General features: G+C 42.9%; 3 protein-coding genes across 6 annotated transcripts; all 3 read right to left on the bottom strand.

Annotated features, from left to right (window-relative positions):
- Positions 1–9,274: 9,274 nt before the first annotated feature.
- Positions 9,275–10,728, bottom strand: LOC122056180. The gene has a single exon (XM_042618012.1). It carries the CDS (start codon positions 10,497–10,499, stop codon positions 9,444–9,446), a length of 1,056 nt encoding a protein of 351 aa, XP_042473946.1. The 5' UTR covers positions 10,500–10,728; the 3' UTR covers positions 9,275–9,443.
- Positions 10,729–11,266: 538 nt separating this feature from the next.
- On the bottom strand, positions 11,267–14,293 carry LOC122056179 (mitochondrial phosphate carrier protein 1, mitochondrial-like). Its single transcript, XM_042618011.1, has 6 exons — positions 13,798–14,293; positions 12,702–13,051; positions 12,551–12,594; positions 12,036–12,250; positions 11,818–11,942; positions 11,267–11,709 (listed from the first exon to the last, which is right to left on the bottom strand). Exons 1-6 carry the CDS (start codon positions 14,179–14,181, stop codon positions 11,655–11,657), a joined length of 1,173 nt encoding a protein of 390 aa, XP_042473945.1. The 5' UTR covers positions 14,182–14,293; the 3' UTR covers positions 11,267–11,654.
- Positions 14,294–16,558: 2,265 nt separating this feature from the next.
- Positions 16,559–20,462, bottom strand: LOC122056178 (zinc finger protein BALDIBIS-like). Of its 4 annotated transcripts, none has more exons than XM_042618009.1 (5): positions 20,163–20,462; positions 20,000–20,075; positions 19,466–19,905; positions 18,820–19,222; positions 16,559–17,787 (listed from the first exon to the last, which is right to left on the bottom strand). In XM_042618009.1, the coding sequence occupies exons 3-5, from the start codon at positions 19,695–19,697 to the stop codon at positions 16,809–16,811; spliced, it is 1,614 nt and encodes a 537-aa protein (XP_042473943.1). In that variant the 5' UTR covers positions 19,698–19,905; positions 20,000–20,075; positions 20,163–20,462; the 3' UTR covers positions 16,559–16,808. The 4 variants fall into 4 exon arrangements, with proteins under 4 accessions (XP_042473943.1, XP_042473941.1, XP_042473944.1 ...); XM_042618007.1 differs by having other exon boundaries at positions 20,253–20,462; XM_042618010.1 differs by having other exon boundaries at positions 18,820–19,216; positions 20,253–20,462.
- Positions 20,463–20,872: the final 410 nt, after the last annotated feature.

Below are 20,872 nucleotides of genomic sequence, written 5' to 3'. Positions count from 1 at the left end.
TATCTGCTAGTTATCAAGAATAACAACGGAAGACTGTATAGATACGGAAATGAGCATCTCGAAGATTGAGTGGATAAAGTATCAAGCACAAGAAATAAAATGAGTGGAGTCAAGATAAACTCTACTTTATCTGGGCTACTCATGCACCAAGAACAACAACTAGAGAAATAAGTAAAAGTACCCGCCTCAAACGTAGGCTGAATCCGACGTCAATCTCGTCACGACGCTCGTCCCGATCCAAGTCCTGTGTCAACGTATCAATTTTAGCTATATATATATATATATGCAACTAATTAACTGTACTAATGTACACGACAGATGAATTGGTTCCAAGTTCTGTTTATTATCCAAACGCAACCACACTAGACTACTAATACCCAATACAACAATGTACAAAATAACTGTTCAATTAAACTAGGTATCGGAAAACCTAAACCTTACCTTACACCCCACTGATCACTCACTGCCGGAAGGTGAGGTCTTCGGCTCAAACCTCCCAGCAATACCCCCTGCCAAAATTCACGAACAGAGCTCCTACATAGCCTTCAAACTATTGAAATCACACTATCAATGCACAATTCGGATGAAATACACCCTCAGATCCACAAATCTACTGTCTCAATACTGTAAAATATCTTACCTATAAGTCCTGGATGATGAACAGCTACTGGAGGTCATGGCCAAGCCCCTCCCCAGCGAGCTACTGCCACAAACGATCCTCAATCAGTACCACCTCACATTCATGGCTTCAAATCACAGATCCAAGATCACAGAGACCCTACATTAATCAACCCCCAATTCTCACCGAATTCATCACCTAGATCTACAAATCGAACTCCTGGAGTGGTGCAGACCTTACCTGATGTTTCCCGAGTGAAAAACAGCTGCTGAAATTGCGATCGAGCCCTTCCCAGCAGCCACTGCCACATCAATACCTCAATCCATACAATCCTCCCAACCTGGCATCAAATCACAAGTCTTCATAGCTAAGAAACCCTAATCTAAACCATCCTCACCTCAATTTACCTCCACGACAGTACATACCTCAAGCGGCACAGAGTTCCCGACGAATTTGGCTCGGCCCTAAGGCTCGGGAAGTCAAATCCACCGTATAGAGTACTTCTCACCAAGATCGGCCCTAGGGATCGGCGGTTCTTCCTCAGCAACTCCGGAGCTCAGATCAATTCCTTCCGGCCGGAGATTCCTCGCGCGCTACGGCTCTCTGAAGAACGCTCCGCCGTCGCGACCTCTGTTAAGGGGTTGAGAAGCTCGGAGGCTCGATCTGCGACAAAGCGCCGGCGATCGACCGGGGAGGTGCGTCGGTGCTGATTCTCGTCGGCGGATAAGGTGAGCTCGAGAGGAAATCGAGGGTTATCGGCAGAGTGGACACGGAGAGAATGAGAAGGGAACGAGGTAGCCTTTAGGGCTCGGGCACTGTAGCTTCCTATTTATATAGGTAGGGTTTAATTTCTCCACCTAATTAACTCCCTAACAAGCCCCTCAAAGGGTGATTTCCATTATCCCTTTAAACACTGTCATAAATCCTCCAAATAAATCTTAAAAAATGTCCAAAAATTCTTTTAAATCATTATAGGTTATTTTATTGTGTCGTATCTCACAAATAGCATAGTTTTTAATACATCTTTTAAAATCAGCAGCATCCTTGAAATTTTTGTAAGGGATCAGTGGCCGGCTTGAAGGGGGGTTGGATAGCTAGGCCACCGCCAACTTCACTTTCTTCTCTACAAAAGATTAGTGCACATGCGGAAATACAACTAACTAATGAAAACAATAAAGAAAGAATACCAAATCTCTAACAAGCTCGACGTAACGTGGTTCGGAGATTGCTTGCTCCTACTCCACGGTGTGTCCTTGAGGTGAACGAGCCCTTGATCCTTCGGTGGATCAATCCCCGACAATCTCCGGCTAGAGCTTTCTCCTTCTCGGTGGAGCAAACCTCTCACAAAGGATCTCTTCCTCTTTACAATAATGAACTTAGGTTTAGGAGGAAGAGAGTAGGCTTGGAAGTTTTGGGTAATGACAAGGAGTGATTCAACAATAATCAGTAACCTCCTTCAAGCCCCAAAGCTTCCTTTAAATAAGAGGAGAGAGTTGATCATCATATCAACTCATCTCGGCACCAGTCGACTGGTGCTACCGTTGGAGGTAGCCAACGGTTACTTTGCAGCACCAACGGTCTGCCAACGGTCATTTACCAATCAACTGCATGTTTTATCAGTCGACTGGTCGCCGTCGAATGAACGAACAGAATGCTTCTATTTGCTGCCAGTCGACTGCGCAGTCGACTGCTAAAACATGCAGTCGACTGGTGCAATCGACTGCTAAAAGTTGCAACCGACTGGACTGCACCTTGTTACACACTCACACTCTTCCTCTCCGGAGTCACCCTTGAAGTCCTCTTCCTCGGCCTTCGTCCCTCAGATGCACACGAGCCCGCAGCTCCTCTCCATGCCATCCTTCACGTTGCCTTGAAGTCCACTTCCCTTGGCTCCACTCCGTTGCTCCTCGTCCGGCGGTCCCTCGGATGTCTTCCACACCATCCTTCACCGACTCAAGGATTCGAGCCCTAGGATGAACTTCCCAAGCTTAACTGCACCAAGCTCTTCATGTGTGTTTCACCAAGTCCTACAAGACTCAAACATGCATATCAAACACATATGAAAGCCTAACTTAAACTATTTGGCGCGCACATCAAAACCATGATCGTACCGATCAAACTTGGGTCGATTGTACCAACAATCTCCCCCTTTTTGATGTCTGGCAATATGTTTAAGTTATGCATTAATAACAACATGAAAATTAAAAGCAATATGTAAACATGAAGCATAATTCCCAAGCTCCCCCTTAACATATGCTCTTCAACCTTAATTTTCAAGTTTTGCACACAATTAGGTTTCTAACTTAATTCTACCCATTTCTCCCCCTTTGACACCATAAAAAATTATACCAAACATGTACACATACTATGGTATCAATGTGGACTTAAAAATACCCAAAATCTGCTCTTGACGGTGCTGGAAAACAGGTACCATTCGACTACCATCTGTTGCAGTCGACTGGCACATTACAAGGTTGACTTTCAGTTTTCAAAGTCAACTTCAGAAATGCATAAAAAATTCTAGAAAATTAGAAAAATCATGAAATTTTGAACACATATTTATTATAATGTTCTTTAACAAGGAAAAATATGCTTCTATGAAAATTCATCATATTTTTGAAGTTTTGATAAAAACTCAAACACCTTGAAAACACTCAAGTTTGTATCAAATTAAACCTTAGTTTTGAATTCATATGTTTCAAAATAACTATCCACTATAAATAAAACATAGAATTGTTTACAAAACAATTGAAATGTCCAACTATGATCTATGGGCAAGATGTCCATTAATTAAACATTTGTTTTCCCCATAATTGGCCTATGATCACTAAAAATTGATACATCTCATAACTCATCAAGATGCCATAAGCATAAGTGAATTATTTGTATCATTCTATCAACTCACATTTAAGGTTAGAAAATAATGCAAATCATTGTGAGATGAAGATAACTCCTACTTAGCCCCCTTGATCATGAATTTCTATCAAGGCTAAGTGCTCCCCCTTAAGGTCTCAAGTCAACCATTTTTCAAAGATTTGAACTATGATTTTAATGGTTGACTAACCTAAAATCCTCTAACCCTTGAGAATTGATTTTGGCACTCAATAGAAATTCTTTCTAATTGGGTTAACCAAATATTCCTTGGGGATCCATTTTCTATCTATAGTCTTGGTTTTTTATTGGCCCCTAGCAAGTAGACAATGGTAGGTCTTTTTATTGTTGAGTTCCTTGTATCCTAACCCATTTTTCTTAAAACTTACCCTTTGACTCCCAATAATCATGTTTAAGGTTTTAGAGCCAATTTCAAATTTTCTAAGGGCATTGGTAAGATATTCTACCTTTTCCCTTAAAGCCTTATTTTCTTCTTCTAAACATGAATCATTTGAATTTGTAGAAGAAGCATGCATATCATTATCCTTAATAGTCATGGATTCTAATTTTTCCTTAAGCATGCAAATATCATTTTTCAAGGATTTGTTCTTTCTTTTTGCCTTAAACAAATCATCATTTGTGTTTGAAATAATTTTAATTAAAACATGGGGAGGAAGATTATGTACCTCACTTACCGAGACGTCCGAATCCGAAGTTTGTCCTCCCCCTTCACTTGAGCTCCCTTCTTCATCTTCACTTGAGCTCCTTCCTTATTCTTGTTTGGATGAGGTGAAGGCTACATCATCAATTCCCATTAGAGCAAAATTGACTACATGATGCTCTTCTTCCTCCGATGATGATGATGGATCATCCCATGTTGCTTTTAGGTTTTGAGCCTTTTTCCCTTTTTCTTTTGTCTTCTTCTCCTCCTTTTTCTTCCCTTCCTTCTTCTTCAAGAGAGGACAATCATCTCTTTTGTGTCCTTCTCCTTGACAATTATAGTAAATGATCTTCCTTGTCCTACTTTTGCTTCTAAAACTTTTCCTAGCACGAGATTTGTTAGAAGAAAAAGATTTAAATGTCTTTCTCATCTTCCTTACCATATATGTCTCTTGATCGCTATCCATTGAGGCACTTGATTCTTCAAAGTCGGAAGATGGTGGTGATGAAGATTTCTTTTTCTTTCTTTTTCCCTTGTTTGCCACAAGGGCTACTCCTCTTGATCTATGAGCTTCTCTATCTAATCCTTCAACTCTTGTTTCGTGAAGCTCCATTGTTAAGAAGAGTTCATCTAGAGAGGATTTCTCTAGGTCCTTTTGTTGGTGCGGTTAGCACTAACGATTTAACCCAGGTTTTGATGAATGACAAATCAGGTTAAGTTAGTCTGTTGTTGTCTAACACTCTGATCGAGTGTGCAGGAGAAGCCCAGACAGGTCGACGGGCTGACCGGATGTCTGGCACGAAGCCCAGCTAGGTCGACGAGCTGACCGGATAGCTGGTGAGAAGTCCAAGCGGGTCGACGGGCTGACCGGACGCTTGGCGAGAAGTCCAGCTAGGTCGACGGGCTGACCGGATAGCTGGCGAGAAGTCCAGACGGGTCGAAGGGCTGACCGGACGTCTGGCAGGTAAGTAAGGTAAGTCACTGGAGGGGAGTGACTGCGAGGACGCGTTCCCGGGAAGGGAACATTAGGCGTCGATCCGGCTTAGATCCATTTCGGATATCTAAGTCGAGATCGTGACTAGATTCCGGTCTCGGAAAGACGGAATCTAAGTCATACTTTGCTTATTTATAAAACTGTGCTAACAATCTTTGCTGCAGGGTACATTTGCCTCGGACTAACCTTTTCTTGCAGGAGAAGGACTTTCTGGAGAAGAGGGGGAGGGGATCCGGGCGCCCGGAGGTCCGGGCGCTCGGAAGGGATCCGGGCGCCCGGGAGGCAAGTTTTATCCCGATTGCGCGTCGCCACGTGGAGCTCACTGGTTGGACCTGCCACGTCCCACCAGGGCGCCTGGAAGGGATCCGGGGCGCCCTGAGCTTCATATAAAAGAAGGGGCAAGGGTAGAGCTTATATATGAACTTAGAATCCAAGATCTGCTGCTCTGTGCTCTTGCGACGCCACGAAAAGCTCTCCGACTCAGTGCTGGTTCTGTTTTAATTCTATTGTCGGTATTTTCTTTATCTGTCAATTCTTGTACTTAACTTTGTAATATTCGAATTGATAGTGATTGCCCAACGAAAGTACTCACGGAGTACGGGCCTTCGAGTAGGAGTCGTCACAGGCTCCGAACGAAGTAAAACATTTGTGTCTATTTTAATTTTCCGCTGCGTTTATACTCTAAATTTTCGAATCGATATTCACCCCTCCTCTATCGAATCTAACGGTCCTACACCTTTGACATGTAGTATGAATCTACAATGGAGCTCCAAGTTGTGGTTCTTGGGAAAACATTTAGGGCTTTCATCATCATGTCTCGATTTGAAAGTGTCTCACCTACACTTGTTAGCCCATTAATAATTTCCTTAATTCTAGAATGTAAAATTGATACCTTTTCTCCTTTCTCAAGCTTGATATTGTTGAGTTGAGTTTGAAGGAGGTCTCTTTTTGCCAATTTTGCTTCCGATGTCCCTTCATGAAGCTCCACTGGCTTTTCCCATAAATCTTTGGCACTTGTATAGTTTCCAATTCTTGTTACTTCTTGTTGTGGAAGAACATGTAGTAGGTGATGCATTGCCTTGGAATTTGCTAGATGTTCTTCTTTTTGCCTTTTGGTCCATCTTGTTATGTCAATTGTCTCATTGCGTTCATCCTTAGGTTCTTCAAAACCACTTCTCATGATTAGCATAATGTCAAAATCGGTATTGAAAAATACCTCCATTTTCTTCTTCCACCAAGAGAAGTCTCCTTCGAATATGGGTGGATGAATATTTGAGCCGACCATTTTGATGAAATGCTCTTCTCGGCGATTAGTCCGTTGAAAGGCGTCCTTGCTCTGATACCACTTGTAAGGGATCGGTGGCCGACTTAAAAGGGGGTTGGATAGCTAGGCTACCCCCAACTTCACTTTCTTCTCTACAAAAGATTAGTGCACACGCGGAAATACGACTAACTAATGAAAACAATAAAGAAAGAATACCAAATCGCTAACAAGCTCGATGTAACGTGGTTCAGAAATTGCTTGCTCCTACTCCACGACGTGTCCTTGAGGTGGACGAGCCCTTGATCCTTCGGTGGATAAATCCCCGGCAATCTCCGGCTAGAGCTTTCTCCTTCTCGGTGGAGCAAACCTCTCACAAAGGATCTCTTCCTCTTTACAATGATGAACTTGTGGCGACTTGCAGGACAAATCTGATTAATAACATCAACTACTCTCTATCTTACATTCAATACTATTAACTAATTTATATCTTTAATTAGCTTTCTTAATTAACTTATTCTATATCATACTAAACATTTTTTCTTCTTTAATAACTTCATTGCCTTATTTTTACTAATTTATTATTGTATAAAAATACTCTAAAAATTTCTAAAAATCTCTAGAACATTTTAAAAGCATTTCCAGATATTTTTGAGGACATTTAGAACTCGAAATAGGGAAAATTGGGTTGTTACAGAACTTAGGTTTAGGAGGAAGAGAGTAGGCTTGGAAGCTTTGGGTAATGACAAGGAGTGATTCAACAATAATCAGTAACCTCCTTCAAGCCTCAAAGCTTCCTTTAAAGGTAGATCCGCTACCTTAGCGGCCCCCCTAGTGCCGGCCCCACGGATATGGAGGGAGGTTCATGCCCAAAGCTTCCTTTAAATAAGAGGAGAGAGTTGATCATCATATCAACTCATCTCGGCACCAGTCGACTGACAAAACTATCAGTCGACTGGTGCTATCGTTGGAGGTAGCCAACGACTACTTTGCAGCACCAACGGTCTGCCAACGGTCATTTACCAATCGACTGCATGTTTTATCAGTCGACTGGTCGCTGCCGAATGAGCGAACAAAATGATTCTGTTCGCTGCCAGTCGAGTGGTGCAGTCGACTGCTAAAACATGAAGTCGACTGGTGTAGTCGACTGCTAAAAGTTGCAACCGACTTGACTGCACCTTGTTACACACTCATACTCTTCCTCTCCGGAGTCACCCTTGAAGTCCTCTTCCTCGGCCTTCGTCCCTCAGATGCACCCGAGCACGCGGCTCCTCTCCGTGCCATCCTTCACGTTGCCTTGAAGTCCACTTCCCTCGGCTCCACTCCGTTGCTCCTCGTCCGACGGTCCCTCGGATGTCTTCCACACCATCCTTCACCGACTCAATGATTCGAGCCCTAGGATGAGCTTCCCAAGCTTAACTGCACCAAGCTCTTCATGTGTGTTTCACCAAGTCCTACAAGACTTAAACACGCATATCAAACACATATGAAAGTCTAACTTAAACTCTTTGACACGTACATCAAAACCATGATCGTACCGATCAAACTTGGGTCGATTGCACCAACAATTTTACCCTTCGCCATGGATGCAATTAATCCAAACATCTATAGTATTCAACAATGGGGCTCCTGATAACTCCTTGACTGTATTTGTTCCTCCTCAACCCTTACCAGTTTGATACGATTAATAGTGTCAACTTAACTATATCATATGCACTTGTACTAGATGTAACATATAATATTATCAAAACCATAATATGAAGAGGGATATAATATATGCTATATCTCTAAATTTAGGCTGTCGTCAATATGTTCGTTTCTGCTCTCTACTCTCAAATCGATCATGCTCAGCTTCATACACATATGAAAATGTATCATATTGAACACATCATCATCATCGTTCAAAGTCATATACATTTTATGTTGTGGAGCTAGGTATTGCAAAATCGTAGATTCGGGAGTAATCTCCACACAATTTTTGCCAAGACTCGAATATATATCCATCAAACTACAACCACTAAAAATTGAAATCATAAACAACTGGTTCTTGTACTTACAACTACCCAAAAATACAAGGTTACAAGGCCTCCTTCCGTAATTCATTTTAATCTAATCCACAAAAAATATAACATTTGATTCAATCGTATAAAAATTGAAGAACAAAGTTTTATTCATATACATTCGATTCAATTTTATTCAACCTCAACCTTATAAAATCGAAAACACCTATAAACTAAAACACTGATGACCTAAAACTTCGATTTCTCACACAAGAATAACAAATGAATCGAAATATATAGTAGAAAATTATAACTTATCGATGATTCTTGAATTGAAGGTGAAAGTAGATTTTGCCTATTCTTAGATTTCTGTCTTCAATATCGATGAAGATGCTTTAGGGTCGAAGATGGTTTGAAGGGGAAGTCGGGGACTACGTCGTCGATGACTTAGAGCCGCGAATGCTCAAAATAAGAAAAAGTGCGACCGTTAGGAAGAGAAATAAATAATATTTAAAGATTTTAATTTAATACAAGGATAAATTGATAATTTCGTATGAATTAGAGAGTTGAAACATACAAATCGATTTAGTTATGTATCAAAAAGAAAAAAAAAATCTTACACAAAAACCGAATGCAAATGTTTAAATTTACATGGAGATTTTAAAACAATTTCACCTTTTTCGATCCGCCGGCCCCTCGCTCCAACTAAAAAGACCATTAGTCTCCATTTGTAATATTTTCAGTATACTTGTTTCAAACTTATTGGACAGGACAAATTAGCCGCAATATAAATTATTGTCTTAATTAACTGCTCATAGTAAAAATTATGAGCCAAATCGATAATAAAAGACTATGCACAGCATCGAAGGAATTAAGTAGCGAAAATCTACATCAGAAACAACAAGATAAGACCACGAGTCTTCAATCAGAACCATTTTCGATTGCAGTTACACGGGTTGATATGATGCGATTCTACTACAACATCTCGATCCTACTATAGCATTTAGCACGAAGACTATACACAGGCGTGGCAGAAACTATACCTTCTTGCTCCTCTCACCGCAGTCCAGTGTGGGATTGCCACTGCTCCCGGCGGAGCACTCCTCGATGACGTCGTTGTTGCTACTGTCGCTGTTGTTGTTCTTGTTGTGGTTGTTGGCATTGTCGTTGTTGTTACTGCTCATCTCCCTCTCGAGGAGGCCGCCGTGAGGCTGGAGCAAGTGCAGACGCCGCCTCAGTTCGCCCATCTCCCTCTCCACCAGGAAAAGTCTCTCCTTTAGCGTCAGGTTCTCCTCCTCCAGCCTCGCGATGCGCGCGTCCTGGTCATCCACCCTGCTCTCCAGCAGGTCCGCTTCCGACTGCAGGACGTGCTGGTCCCGTGGATACACCATCTCGAACCGGCTGACGTCGTGGTCCAGCCGCCGTTCCACTTCCAGGTGCTCCTCCACGTCGCTCTCGCTCGACCCTTCATCGTCCTCCATGTCGTCCTCCCCGCTGCCGCCCGGACGGATCTCGTAGCCGCCCCTCGGCGATCGGAGGCGGATCCGCCCCTTCATGGAGCCGTAGCCGTCGACGCCCCATTCCTCCTTGACCATGTCGGTCAGGACCTCGCGAGTCGGAGAAAACTTGGGTGTCGGGAGGACCGCGGGTGTGACGGGGTACGGCGATACCTGCGACGCGATCCCGCCGAACTTCTTGGCGCGGATAATGAAGGAGGTCGTGTTGCGGGGGGCGAAGGGGGCGAAGCGTGGAAATTTCTTCTTTTGGCAGAACCTGCGGGCCTTGACTCGGTTCTGGAACTGGAGCTCGTTGAGGCTCGGAGGTTTATAGCCGGAGACGCCTCCGCCGCAGAGTGGGGCCAATCCACCACCCATAGGAGCCACTCCTGCAACGGCGCCGCCCGTCGCCATCTTGCGTTTGTCGGCGTCTTTCTTGGCATTCCAGTTCATTCGGCTGTGCATGATTCCCCCAGGTGCGGCGAAGGGCGGAGGAAGCCTGACGGGGTTCGCGAACCCCATCGGATCCTCGGACGGGGGATGCGGGGGAGGCCAGATCCCGTAGCTTCGGTTCAACGCCTGCGATGGGTCGTTCATCGATTCCCCGGCGACGAATCAAGAAAACCCTAAAATCGTTCACGGCAAGCACGATGTGCGGTCGGAGACTAAATCGAACACCTATAACAGTCTTAACCGAAGAAAATTTGAAGCCGATGATCGGGTAAAACGCCCAAATTCTACCCAGCTCGTGATCGTAACCCTAACCCTAGATTTCGAGATCGAAGTCGACCGCAGAAGGGGAGATGAGGTAATAGAATAATACGATGACGAGCATGGATGGAACTTCTTATGGGATCCGTATGCCCGATGAACGGATTCGATTTCCCTGGAGGAGAATGGACGGACGTGATGAAGTCTCCAAATGTATGATCAGTTCAGCTGCTCCACCAGTGAAACATAAAATAAGAAAAAGCAAAATTAATATTGCAAAATTTAAGGTTTAAAATTCTACAAACAAAATCAGAGATTCATCGGGAGTTGTCAGAGGTTGAGGTCGAAAAGGCCTAGCTCGGCGAGGATCCCTTCGGATAGGAAAGCCGTCGTGCATGAGCATAGTTGAGAGATCTAGGCCGAGCAAGGTCCGTGGAGGGAGTCCGGCCGCTGGGATAGCGGAGAATGTGTTTCACCCGGATTTCTCTTGATACATCAGAGCTAAAAACAAAATTTTTATAGCACGATGGATTCAGAATAATTCAATAAACTAGTTTGAAATATGATATTCCTAATTAATATCTAGACATCGATTTGAGCACTTGCAGAAAAAATTAGGACAAAAGGAAATTTTTGTTAATAACTTGCACCACTACAAAATGGAATTTGCCCATAAGATATTATGGGTAGAGTAACCAACAAAGTACAGTACAGCACTGCAAAATATCATTATCTACATTATTTTATGAAAAATGCGTAAATAAATATTCACGCCATCTGTACATAACATTATTCATCATATATTAGTGTCGCTTGTAGCAATCAGCATCAACTGATGAGGGAAAAACAAAAGCACTGTCAGAAGCAACCTGTTCTGATTGCAAATAGCAGATGTTTCGCCTTGATTTTCTCATCAATTCAATTTGACTCTGGCCAAAATTACAATGCTGGAGTTAGAATGATACTGATTACAGTCTCAATATATTTGGAGAATAATAGTTGGATCTTGCCAGTCAGATCAGCACTTGATCCTGCTTCAAATCAGGTTATGCTATTAACTTCATCATAATCCTGTGCTATACCTCCACTTGTTGGCCTGAAACATTCAAATCCAAGTGTTTCAAGTGCATTTATTTGAATCCAAACACCATTTAACTACGAAGTATTGGAGTTTGCGTAGTTACTGATGTTTTTATATACTTACAGTCCAGTTAATACTTTGATGGTGTCATAGAAGAACCATTGCAGTGTTATAACAGGTCCAACGAGCGTGATACGAACAGGAAGGCTTCTAGTAAACAAATTTGGAAATCCTATGTTCTTTGCTGCCTGCACATGTGAGAAACTAGTATTTCGTTATCGATGATTGTAGCACAAAGTGGAGTAAAAGGACAGTTCAAGAGAGTATAGTTCTATGGGTACCTGCAAGATACTGTCAGCTTTTTTGTTGTAAAGTGAAGAAACAATGTTATCTGCAGGATTTGATATAATAGTTCCAACAGCTCCAGATGCATAGCCAGCCATGCAAGTCACACCAAGTTGTTGAGCTCTTGAACATTCCTCCCTCTTCCTTTGGATGACATCACGGTATAGCATATCGACAGAATGCTCAAAGGTCGAGAACATCAGAATAGAAACTGTATCATGGTATATTATAAAACTCAGATTGTTCTTCATATAAAACTGTCATTAAGACAGAACCAAAACAGAGTAACAAGTGTTGCTAAAATGTCTACTCTAGGACCTCTTAGTACACATGGTTAGTAACATTTAGGAGCTGATCAACCTGAAGTTGTAATCGACCAATTTTGATAAATAATTCCAACAAAACACATAAATTTTTAGTTGTATATACAAGAAGAGAAAATGCTTGATACATGAATAAAAGAAATTTCAGTAAGAATGCAGGGAAAGAGAAAAGGAGAGTGAGTGAGTACATGGTAGGTTCCGTCCCCAAAGTGGTAAGAGTCCCTTGTAGAAGCTGCAATAGAATGAATATTGGATGATTCATTCATAGATTAATGAAGATTAGCTCTAGGATGACACAATCTTAGAACACAAAGAAAGGTCATCGCTGAATTCGATTACCCGGACAATCCTTCAGATGCATATAACTTAGGAAAGCCATCAACCATTCCCCTAGCAAAATGTGCTTGTGTTTGCACACGAACTTTCACAGCCTCAAATGGACAAAGGGCTACATCTGCTATTACTTGTGCAGATGCACTGCTCACAAAGTAAATTGTACTTCTGTTTGGTCCTCCCAGCGCATCCGAGTACACCTTTTTGAAATATTCATAGAGCCCAAACCTACAGCCACCTTGAGCACCATATCCAAATAGTTTCCCAGCCCAACCTCTCCAAAGTGATGCCGGTCCATGTTCTTTGACAAGGATATGGAGTCCAGAGAACATGCTATTGTATTTAATAGGGTTCACCTGTAATTGGAAGTAATTTATAGATAAGTGGATACAAAGCTTATAATACTCATTAAGAACTGATGAGTAGTCCTACAAGAAGAGGCTCTCACAACCCACTGAACAAAATTGCAATATGAAGGAGAGTAACGATTAAGGTCAAGTGTGACCTAGATGCTCCAGAATTGGTTTGTACTAGAGTTGATTATGAACCTAAAGGATTCTTCCTTCATCCTAAATATGGTTTCATAACCAGAGTTTTCCACTTTACTTTTGATAAGTGAATCATGAGGATGATTTATGGGATGTTCGAAGCTAGATGGCAGATATTTGTGTATACTCACTGAGATCAAGTTTCAGCTACTCAAGCAAATAATTCAGAAGAGATTATCGCTTTCATCGGCTATAGTGCAAAAAATGTGGGCAATTTAAATGGCAGAGCAAGACCATAAACCAGCAATAGAGCAGAACACAGACATTCTCAGAAACCCATTGCTATTGGGATTTAGCAGCATACAACATCCCTAATTAATGTGAGAAACCTAATTCACATTCCTAAATAAACAAGAAACTTCACCTCAACATTTCCTCCACTATCAAAGTAGAAGATGCACAAGAAGATGAAATCCGCCGCATTCATTCAGGAAAAGTCCCTACCTCGGAGGTTTTCCCCAAATACACGCAAGTTTCGATACAAAAGAACATCAGGGAAGAATCGCAGCGAAGGAAAATAGTTTCCTTTTCAAGGAATCAATCGAGTCTCGCACCTGCATGTTGACCTTGAGGACGTCGAGCGGCGTGATGGCGAGATGGGTGGTGCCTGCGCTAAGCATGCCGCCGATAGCGCAGACCGCATAGTACTCCGGCGAGAAGACCCGCAACCCCTTCCGCCACTCTTTGCCCTCGCCGGCGTTTCCCGTGTCCACCATCTCGCTTTCCCTCCTCCCCTCCTTTCCGCGCGGCGTCTCTCCGCAAAGTCGACCGCGATCGCCGTCGAGGAAGCGATGCTGTGGGGGAGAGCCGAGCTGCGCCCCTTCGAATCCCCGGTTGCGCGAAAGGAAACACGCCACGTCGCGGCCGTGGCGGCGGGGTAAACTCCTAAACCCTCGGAGGACTCGGATTACGAATAAGCCCCTGGCAATGTAGTGCATTGTTTACGGCTGAGAAAGGGCGTTGATGGAAATTTGATGGCGGTCGCGCTTCTTCCACGTAATCGCTCGATACCTCACGGTTCAAAAAAATGTTACAATCAAGACTTTAATACTCAACTAGATGCAATCACACAAACTTTTGACACTGCGTCCATTCATATATTTATAAAGTAGCATTTAAGAATAGAAACATAGAATGTGGGACTAAATACCTCCCCTTTCTCTGCTCCACGACGGCTCTCCATTTCCAAAGCACTAAAGCATCAGAGATCTTCATTCTTCAACAGCGTCATCTTTCAACTGTTGCCTCTGTACTCATTTCCGTGCGGCATCTGCTCTATTGAACTGATCCTTTTCAACTTGGTTTTGTAGTTTGTGCATCTCCTCTTCCACGCCTAGTCAGCCATGGCGGATGACATCCCGAGGCATCACCTGACATGAGTTTGCAGGGCCATTGCAGGATCTCGGTTTGGGTGCTGTTGCAGTGTACGAATAGAATCAAATGCAGCCCTTTCAGCAATTTCGCCACCACTGAAAAATAAAAAGATAAAATTTTTAATCTCAAATTAAGTACTACCAAAGGCAAGCCTATCAGTGTTTTTATTTCCTTTGTTCTGCGGTCAGCTCAGTGACAATATTCTTCTGAGAATCCATCGCCGAGAGAAGTAATTCTTTTATCGACATTCGCATTTAATTTCTCGATCAATTCTTCATCTAATTAAACTGAATTAAATTAAATAATATCTACGTATCTATCTATAGATATCCACATCACCACAAGCTTCCAATTCCAATTAATTAACTATTGCATGGGCAGCCAACACGGGCGGTTTGTCTACTTCCACGGCAAGGATCACATGCAGCGTAAAGGGAAGTGTAGGGGCTCCATTTCATGTGTCTCCTTTGATCGACGGATCCACAAGGAAGAAGAGAGTAGTGATTTCTTCCCTCAAAGATTGAGAGGAAGTGAAGGAGAATTAAGCAGATGATTAATTTTACCACCCTTATTTCTCTTATTTAACCCTTCTCGTAACCAAATTAGGTATGCTAATTTCTCCTTTTTGTTATATATGTCTTCAGTTCTTTAGCTTCAGATCTCGTATTGATGAAAAAAAAACAAACTGTTGTAAAAATGTCTGTGATTGTTTACCTCAATCTTTAGATGAAGCATTTGGGGAAGCACACATTTGCTCACCTTTTTTCTCTCGAAACAATAGAAAACTCCTCTTTCCACTCCTTTGTTATCCTCACAGAAAAATGTTATAAATTGAGTTTAGTTGAATTCAGTAAACAACTTCCAAAGATAAAAGAAGTTTGTATGGTAAAAATTATGATATATAATAAATGTAGATCTTTTGAATAATATCATCCAATTAATCATTTAAAACTTGATGAAGAAGCACAACTCTTAGGTGGAGAGAACTCTAATATATATCTTTCATTAATATATCTGTTCACATACTTGTCATAGGTTTGAATAATGGTTAGTTATGCTTAGGTCAAGTTCATATAATTGAATAAATTTTGAGCAATCCTTTCAATCTACATATTAAGAACAGACAACTTATACATTAAAAGTCTATGATTGAATATGATCATCAGCTATATTTTCCAATAGATCATTTTTGTAAAGACTATGCAGATTGACAGTAATTAAAATCCAAATTAAAATTATCTGTATCATTTTGATCATTCAACCTTCATCCTTTACTTGATGCTTTTGTGTATAATGAAAAGAATCAGGCTTCAAACAAGATTGTTGTATATGTCTAAGACAATAAAAAAAGGCCCTTTCAGAGTGATGAGCACAGAAGCCACTTTAATTCTTTTAACAAAACTTTCATCATTTCTAAGTTGAAAGTGCCACAAGGATTGATAAAATGAAAATAAATATAAAACATCTGGTTCACAAACGTACGTCTATACACATGCTCAATGATTAGCAGAAATATAAATCAATCCGAGTAACAAATAAATCCGTAAAAGGTTGCTGCAAATATTCTGTCAGAATGACAGAGTAATTTTCATGTGCCATGACATGACTGGTTATCGCTCATTCATATATGAAATAATGAAAATATCGATAGTTTAAATATATTTCGTATCCAATGCACAATCACCTTCGTGTATAGGGAATGCAACCCGTGAACTTGATTTGTCACTTCGATGCTTACACTTAAAAGGAACATGCAATTTCCATCAGCTTTTGCCAACACTCATGTCCTCGATCGATATAAAATGCTACGTTAATTAAGTTGAATCACAGATATAATAAGAATAAACAAAAGAGAAAAGCATTTTAAGTTCATGCAGTACTACATTACTGTACTAGTTCATGCATGCATTCACGTAATCGATTGTAGGATTAATTATCAGATTAAGAAGAGAAATTCAAGCTGTTATTTATTAAACTTAATCAACAGCAACGAGGAGATTGCAAAGACAGTTATGAATTCAAGTAGCTAATTAAGCATGAGTTTAAAGAAAAAACAAGAAGAAAAAGTTTGCCAGTTTCAACATTTTAATAAGGAGCTTTCGAGCTAGCTAGGAAGAAGGGACTAAGATTAAGGCTAATTAGATTGGCTCGATTAATTAGCCCTAATTAAGATTAATGATGAAGAGTAGTCCTATTGCAATCTTCCACCGGCATTTTTGAAGGATGGAGTGGAGGAGGTGGAGTGATCCATGGATGATCCCTGCAAGTCGTGATCGCCGATGGCCGCCGGATCCATCATGCTCCTCATCATGCTGCCATTGACGCCGAGGAAGTCCCTCGTGCTCAGGCGCTGGTTCAGCTTCTCCTCCTCCACGTCATGCATGAATCCCTGCCGGTGGAAACCGCCGAGCGAGTTCATGATTATCTCTTGGTACTGCCTCTCGTTGGCGCTTCTGGAGCTCTCGCCGCCGAAGTCTCTGAGGAAGATCGAGCCGCCGTCTCCCGACGTGGCGCCCATTTGGGCCGCCTTCTGGAGCAGCGCGGTGGCCGACATCTGCGGGAGCAGCGGCGGCGCCTCGGGGTTGTAGAGAGACGACATGGTGGGGACCTCGTGGTGGCCCATGAGCTCGCCGCCGCCGAAGAGAGACATGGCGGCCTCGTTGCCCTGCTGCTCGTCTCCCTCGACCTTGGGAGGGAAGAAGCAGCCGAGGTTGAAAAGGTTGCTGTTATTATTAGCCGAGGCGCCGCCGAAGCCTTGGCCGCCATGAAGCAAGGCCGGCGCCGCCGCGCCGTCCTCCATCCCGAGGAAGAAAGGGGACGAGTGCGGAATCTGATGGGGCGGCGGCGGTGCCCGGAAGGAGACTGTGTTGTTAAGGTGATGATTAGCCATGACGACGTCGAACTGGCCGCTGCTCATATTGATCCTGGACCTGGAGTGGAGGAGATGATGATCGGAATTAGGCTGCGGCGCCGGCAACGGATCTTGGTGATCTTGAAAAGACGAGAGCTGAGCCGAGTTGAACTGCGGAAGGCCGAGGTTTATGTTTCGACTGGAAAAGAGTTGACCTGCTGCGCCGCCGATCGCCGAGCTCAAGCCGGCCGGCGGCAGCCTGGCGTTTTCTTGCGCAAGGGCGTCGCAGAAGGCTCTGTGTGTGATGAAACTGTCTCTCCTGCATTAATTAATAATCATCAACAAATACTTTCTAATTATGAAGTCTATATAAAATGAATTATATATATAAAATTAGGTTAACAAAAACGATAACATCGGCCAATTCAAATAATGGAAAATGCATACAGATGTGCTAGGGTTTGCTCAGCTGGTAAAAGCATAGGGACAAACTGAGTTCAATTAGTCCTCTTCCTGTGAGGGATCAGTTTGAAAAGTAAAGAAAAATAAAAAAATAAAAAACCTCAATAGAGTTGAAAATGTCAGAGTTTGTTCCCCTCCAAAACCCTTTTTTAGGACTGACTCCTCATTCAATGCAATGGAGGAATGTTTGCAGCAATTATCTTCAATAAATGCATTACCTCCTCCTCCTACATGAAAGCTTTCCTCATGGGTTGATTGGACTCCTTTGAGGCATCCAAGGGAAGAAGAAGAGAATTAACTCTTACCAAAACAACAAAAGATAACAAAATAAAGGTCCCTTAACAGAAATGTCAGAAGTAAAGGCAGTGAAAATTGTAACATGAAATCTAAGAGTAGTGGCGTTGATAATGCAAAGTATATTCCTGTGAATTGGTGTGGACCAGCAAGGCCAACTCGTTGCCCCCCTTTGCCAAGATATCTCCAAACGCAAGGCAACAAATTCACCTGCTAAGCCTTGCGTTCAAGTCACCACGTGAACTCGAAGAAGAGAGAGAGATGGAGAAAGGAGGAGGGGCGTTGGCGTTGGTTTCGATGAGATGTTGTGGAGAGGCATATTAATTTGATGAGTTCTCTTGAGATCTCAATAGCCTCGCTGTGTTTTTTTGTTCCTTTGCCATGAACATTCACGTGTGAGCAGTTTCATTCTCATACTCTCTAACCCTAAAAGCTTCACAGACGCTAATCAGTCAACGATGCATGAGATTGCGTGCAACATGAACACCAAAACAGATCGATAGATCAGGATTGATTGAATACGTATGTATGTGTGTGCATCTTTATATCACATGGAATGATAATGATGATGATGATGCTGATGATGATGATGTACCTGGAGAAGAGTGTGCCGCAGTCGCAGCGGTACTCGCGGGTACCGCAGATCTTGGAGTGCGCCTTCCAGTCCGACTGCACGGCGTAGCGCTTGGAGCACTTGTCGCACTTCCACTTCTTCTCGCCGTGCTTCCGGCAGAAGTGCTTCTTGATGCCGGTGAGGTCGCCGAGGGCGCGGGAGGGGTCGTGGTGGACGCAGGTCGGCTCGGGGCAGAGGTACACCCGGCGGCGCACCTCGTTCGGGTTCTTCTGCTTCAGCTTCCACGGCAGGTTGTGGCCGCGCCGGTGCAGCTGCAGGTTCTGCTCCCGCTGGAACCCCTTGCTGCACACCTCGCAGATGAACCGGTTCGTCGCCATCAGCGTTTTCGGCGACAGCGCTATCACTTCCGCATCAGGATCTGCAACTTGATGCAATGTAGAATTTGTGAAAAGAATTCAAGATATTTTACGAGCTGCATGCGTTTTGGCTATTTGTTGACTGGATGCATCAATATGCATGCATGGTGATACTAATAATTGAAGTAGAAGATCTACTTTTTCTTCGACCTAGGTACCAAATTGAGTCAATTCACTAGATAAATTAAAGAAATTAAAGGGGATAGATCCCTAAAGAAAATAGAGAAGAATTATATAGTTGAGGTACTTGCTTGGATTTCCAGGGAGGTTCCTCTTTTTCTTGGGAGGAACTGTAGTTGGAGAAGTATCAGTGGTCAACGACGATCCAGGTGGCGGCGGCGGCGGCGGTGGCGGCGTGACTAATTGCTGCGTCTGCGACGGTAGCTGCGGCAGCGTTTGGTGGATGAGTTGGTGATCTTCATCTCTGATCAATCCGAAGAAGTGCATGGAGGAGGACGACGAAGAAGACGGAGCCGCTTGCATCTTAAAGCGGAATCCGGACACGGTCTTCTTCTCCTTGTTGTTCTTATCTTCCTCTTTCTCAAATTGTTGCTTGTTTGGTTTCTGGAGAGCGATCGATGTCAGACGACACGAGCTACTGCTCCATATCTGCGCCGCAGAAGAAAACACTCGCTAGCCAACATGAAACCATGAGCTCCAACTTTGTTCAGGCCTAGCTCCTCCTCAAGATCTGAAGACAAGGAAACAACCAAAGGAAGGGAAGAAGATGAGAAACCAGAAAGGCCCAAATACTGGTAGAGGATAGTAGATCTGGGCATGCTCACCACACAGCACTAAACAAAAACCTCCAAAATCACTGCTCTTTATTCCCACACCTCTACTAAAGAACAAACAAAGCAGCTGGCAAAACCAAACAAACAATTGGATATCAGATATAAAAAGATGGAAGATAGAGAAGATATAAGTTCCTTTCCGTTTCCAATCCACCTCCTCTCCTCCTTGTGTGTGTGTTGTGTGTGTGAGAGAGAGAGAGAGAGAGAAAGAGAAGGGAAAATATGCAAGAACCAGAAAGGATACTTTTTTCTTTCTTTCTTTCTCTTCCTCCTCCTCCTTTTCCTTCTCCACTCTTCGTTCTTCTACTGCTGCTGCTCGAGTACTTGTGATAACTCTGAGTTACTTGTCATACTTTTCTTCCTCTCATCCTCCTCTCGTCTCTCCGTTGTGGATGATTCTCCTCGATCTCCCTCACACCACAAATTAATAATAAAAATGCAACCAAAAAGGAATTTGAATAGTGAGAGAGAGAGAAGGGAGGTAGGAGAGTGGTGTTGCTGTTGATGCATGGTGTCTTTTGCAGGCAAGTGTGTCGCAATGTGGCAAGCGATGGGGCCCATTGACCGCGTTGCACTTACCTTCTCGGTTTGGTTTCTTCCTCTGAGAATGGAATGGAGACAAAGGCCAACCGCTGAACCCAACCAGCATTTAACCCTGAAGTTGTACCACTGATCACCTCATCTACCAGTATTCTAACAATCGAGTGAAACAATGTACATAAATATATTCTCTCGACCTTATTACTGCACTGGTAACAAATTAAACTCAGTGTGCCACAGAAGTTGGATGCTTGTCATTCAAAATGTTTTGGACTTATTTACCCAATGCAGAGAGCTAGGAAAAGAAAGAGAGCACTGCAGTTG

The sequence above is a fragment of the Zingiber officinale genome, chromosome 3B (assembly GCF_018446385.1).
Source record: "Zingiber officinale cultivar Zhangliang chromosome 3B, Zo_v1.1, whole genome shotgun sequence".
In the NCBI taxonomy this organism is placed as follows: domain Eukaryota; kingdom Viridiplantae; phylum Streptophyta; class Magnoliopsida; order Zingiberales; family Zingiberaceae; genus Zingiber; species Zingiber officinale.
Note: the sequence above shows the minus strand (reverse complement) of the source record. Positions and strands in the feature narration are given on the sequence as shown.

Excerpts from the sequence above, each read along its gene's own strand:
- LOC122056179 (XM_042618011.1), bottom strand. The coding sequence starts at position 14,181 with ATGCACTACATTGCCAGGGGCTTATTCGTAATCCGAGTCCTCCGAGGG. Across the intron at positions 13,052-13,797 it reads TCCTCAAGGTCAACATGCAG|GTGAACCCTATTAAATACAA; the intron begins GTGCGAGACTCG and ends TTCCAATTACAG. Across the intron at positions 12,595-12,701 it reads GCATCTGAAGGATTGTCCGG|CTTCTACAAGGGACTCTTAC; the intron begins GTAATCGAATTC and ends ATTCTATTGCAG.
- LOC122056180 (XM_042618012.1), bottom strand. The coding sequence starts at position 10,499 with ATGAACGACCCATCGCAGGCGTTGAACCGAAGCTACGGGATCTGGCCT.
- LOC122056178 (XM_042618008.1), bottom strand. The coding sequence starts at position 19,697 with ATGCAAGCGGCTCCGTCTTCTTCGTCGTCCTCCTCCATGCACTTCTTC. Across the intron at positions 19,223-19,465 it reads GAACCTCCCTGGAAATCCAA|TTGCAGATCCTGATGCGGAA; the intron begins GCAAGTACCTCA and ends CATTGCATCAAG. Across the intron at positions 17,788-18,819 it reads TGCGGCACACTCTTCTCCAG|GAGAGACAGTTTCATCACAC; the intron begins GTACATCATCAT and ends TAATTAATGCAG.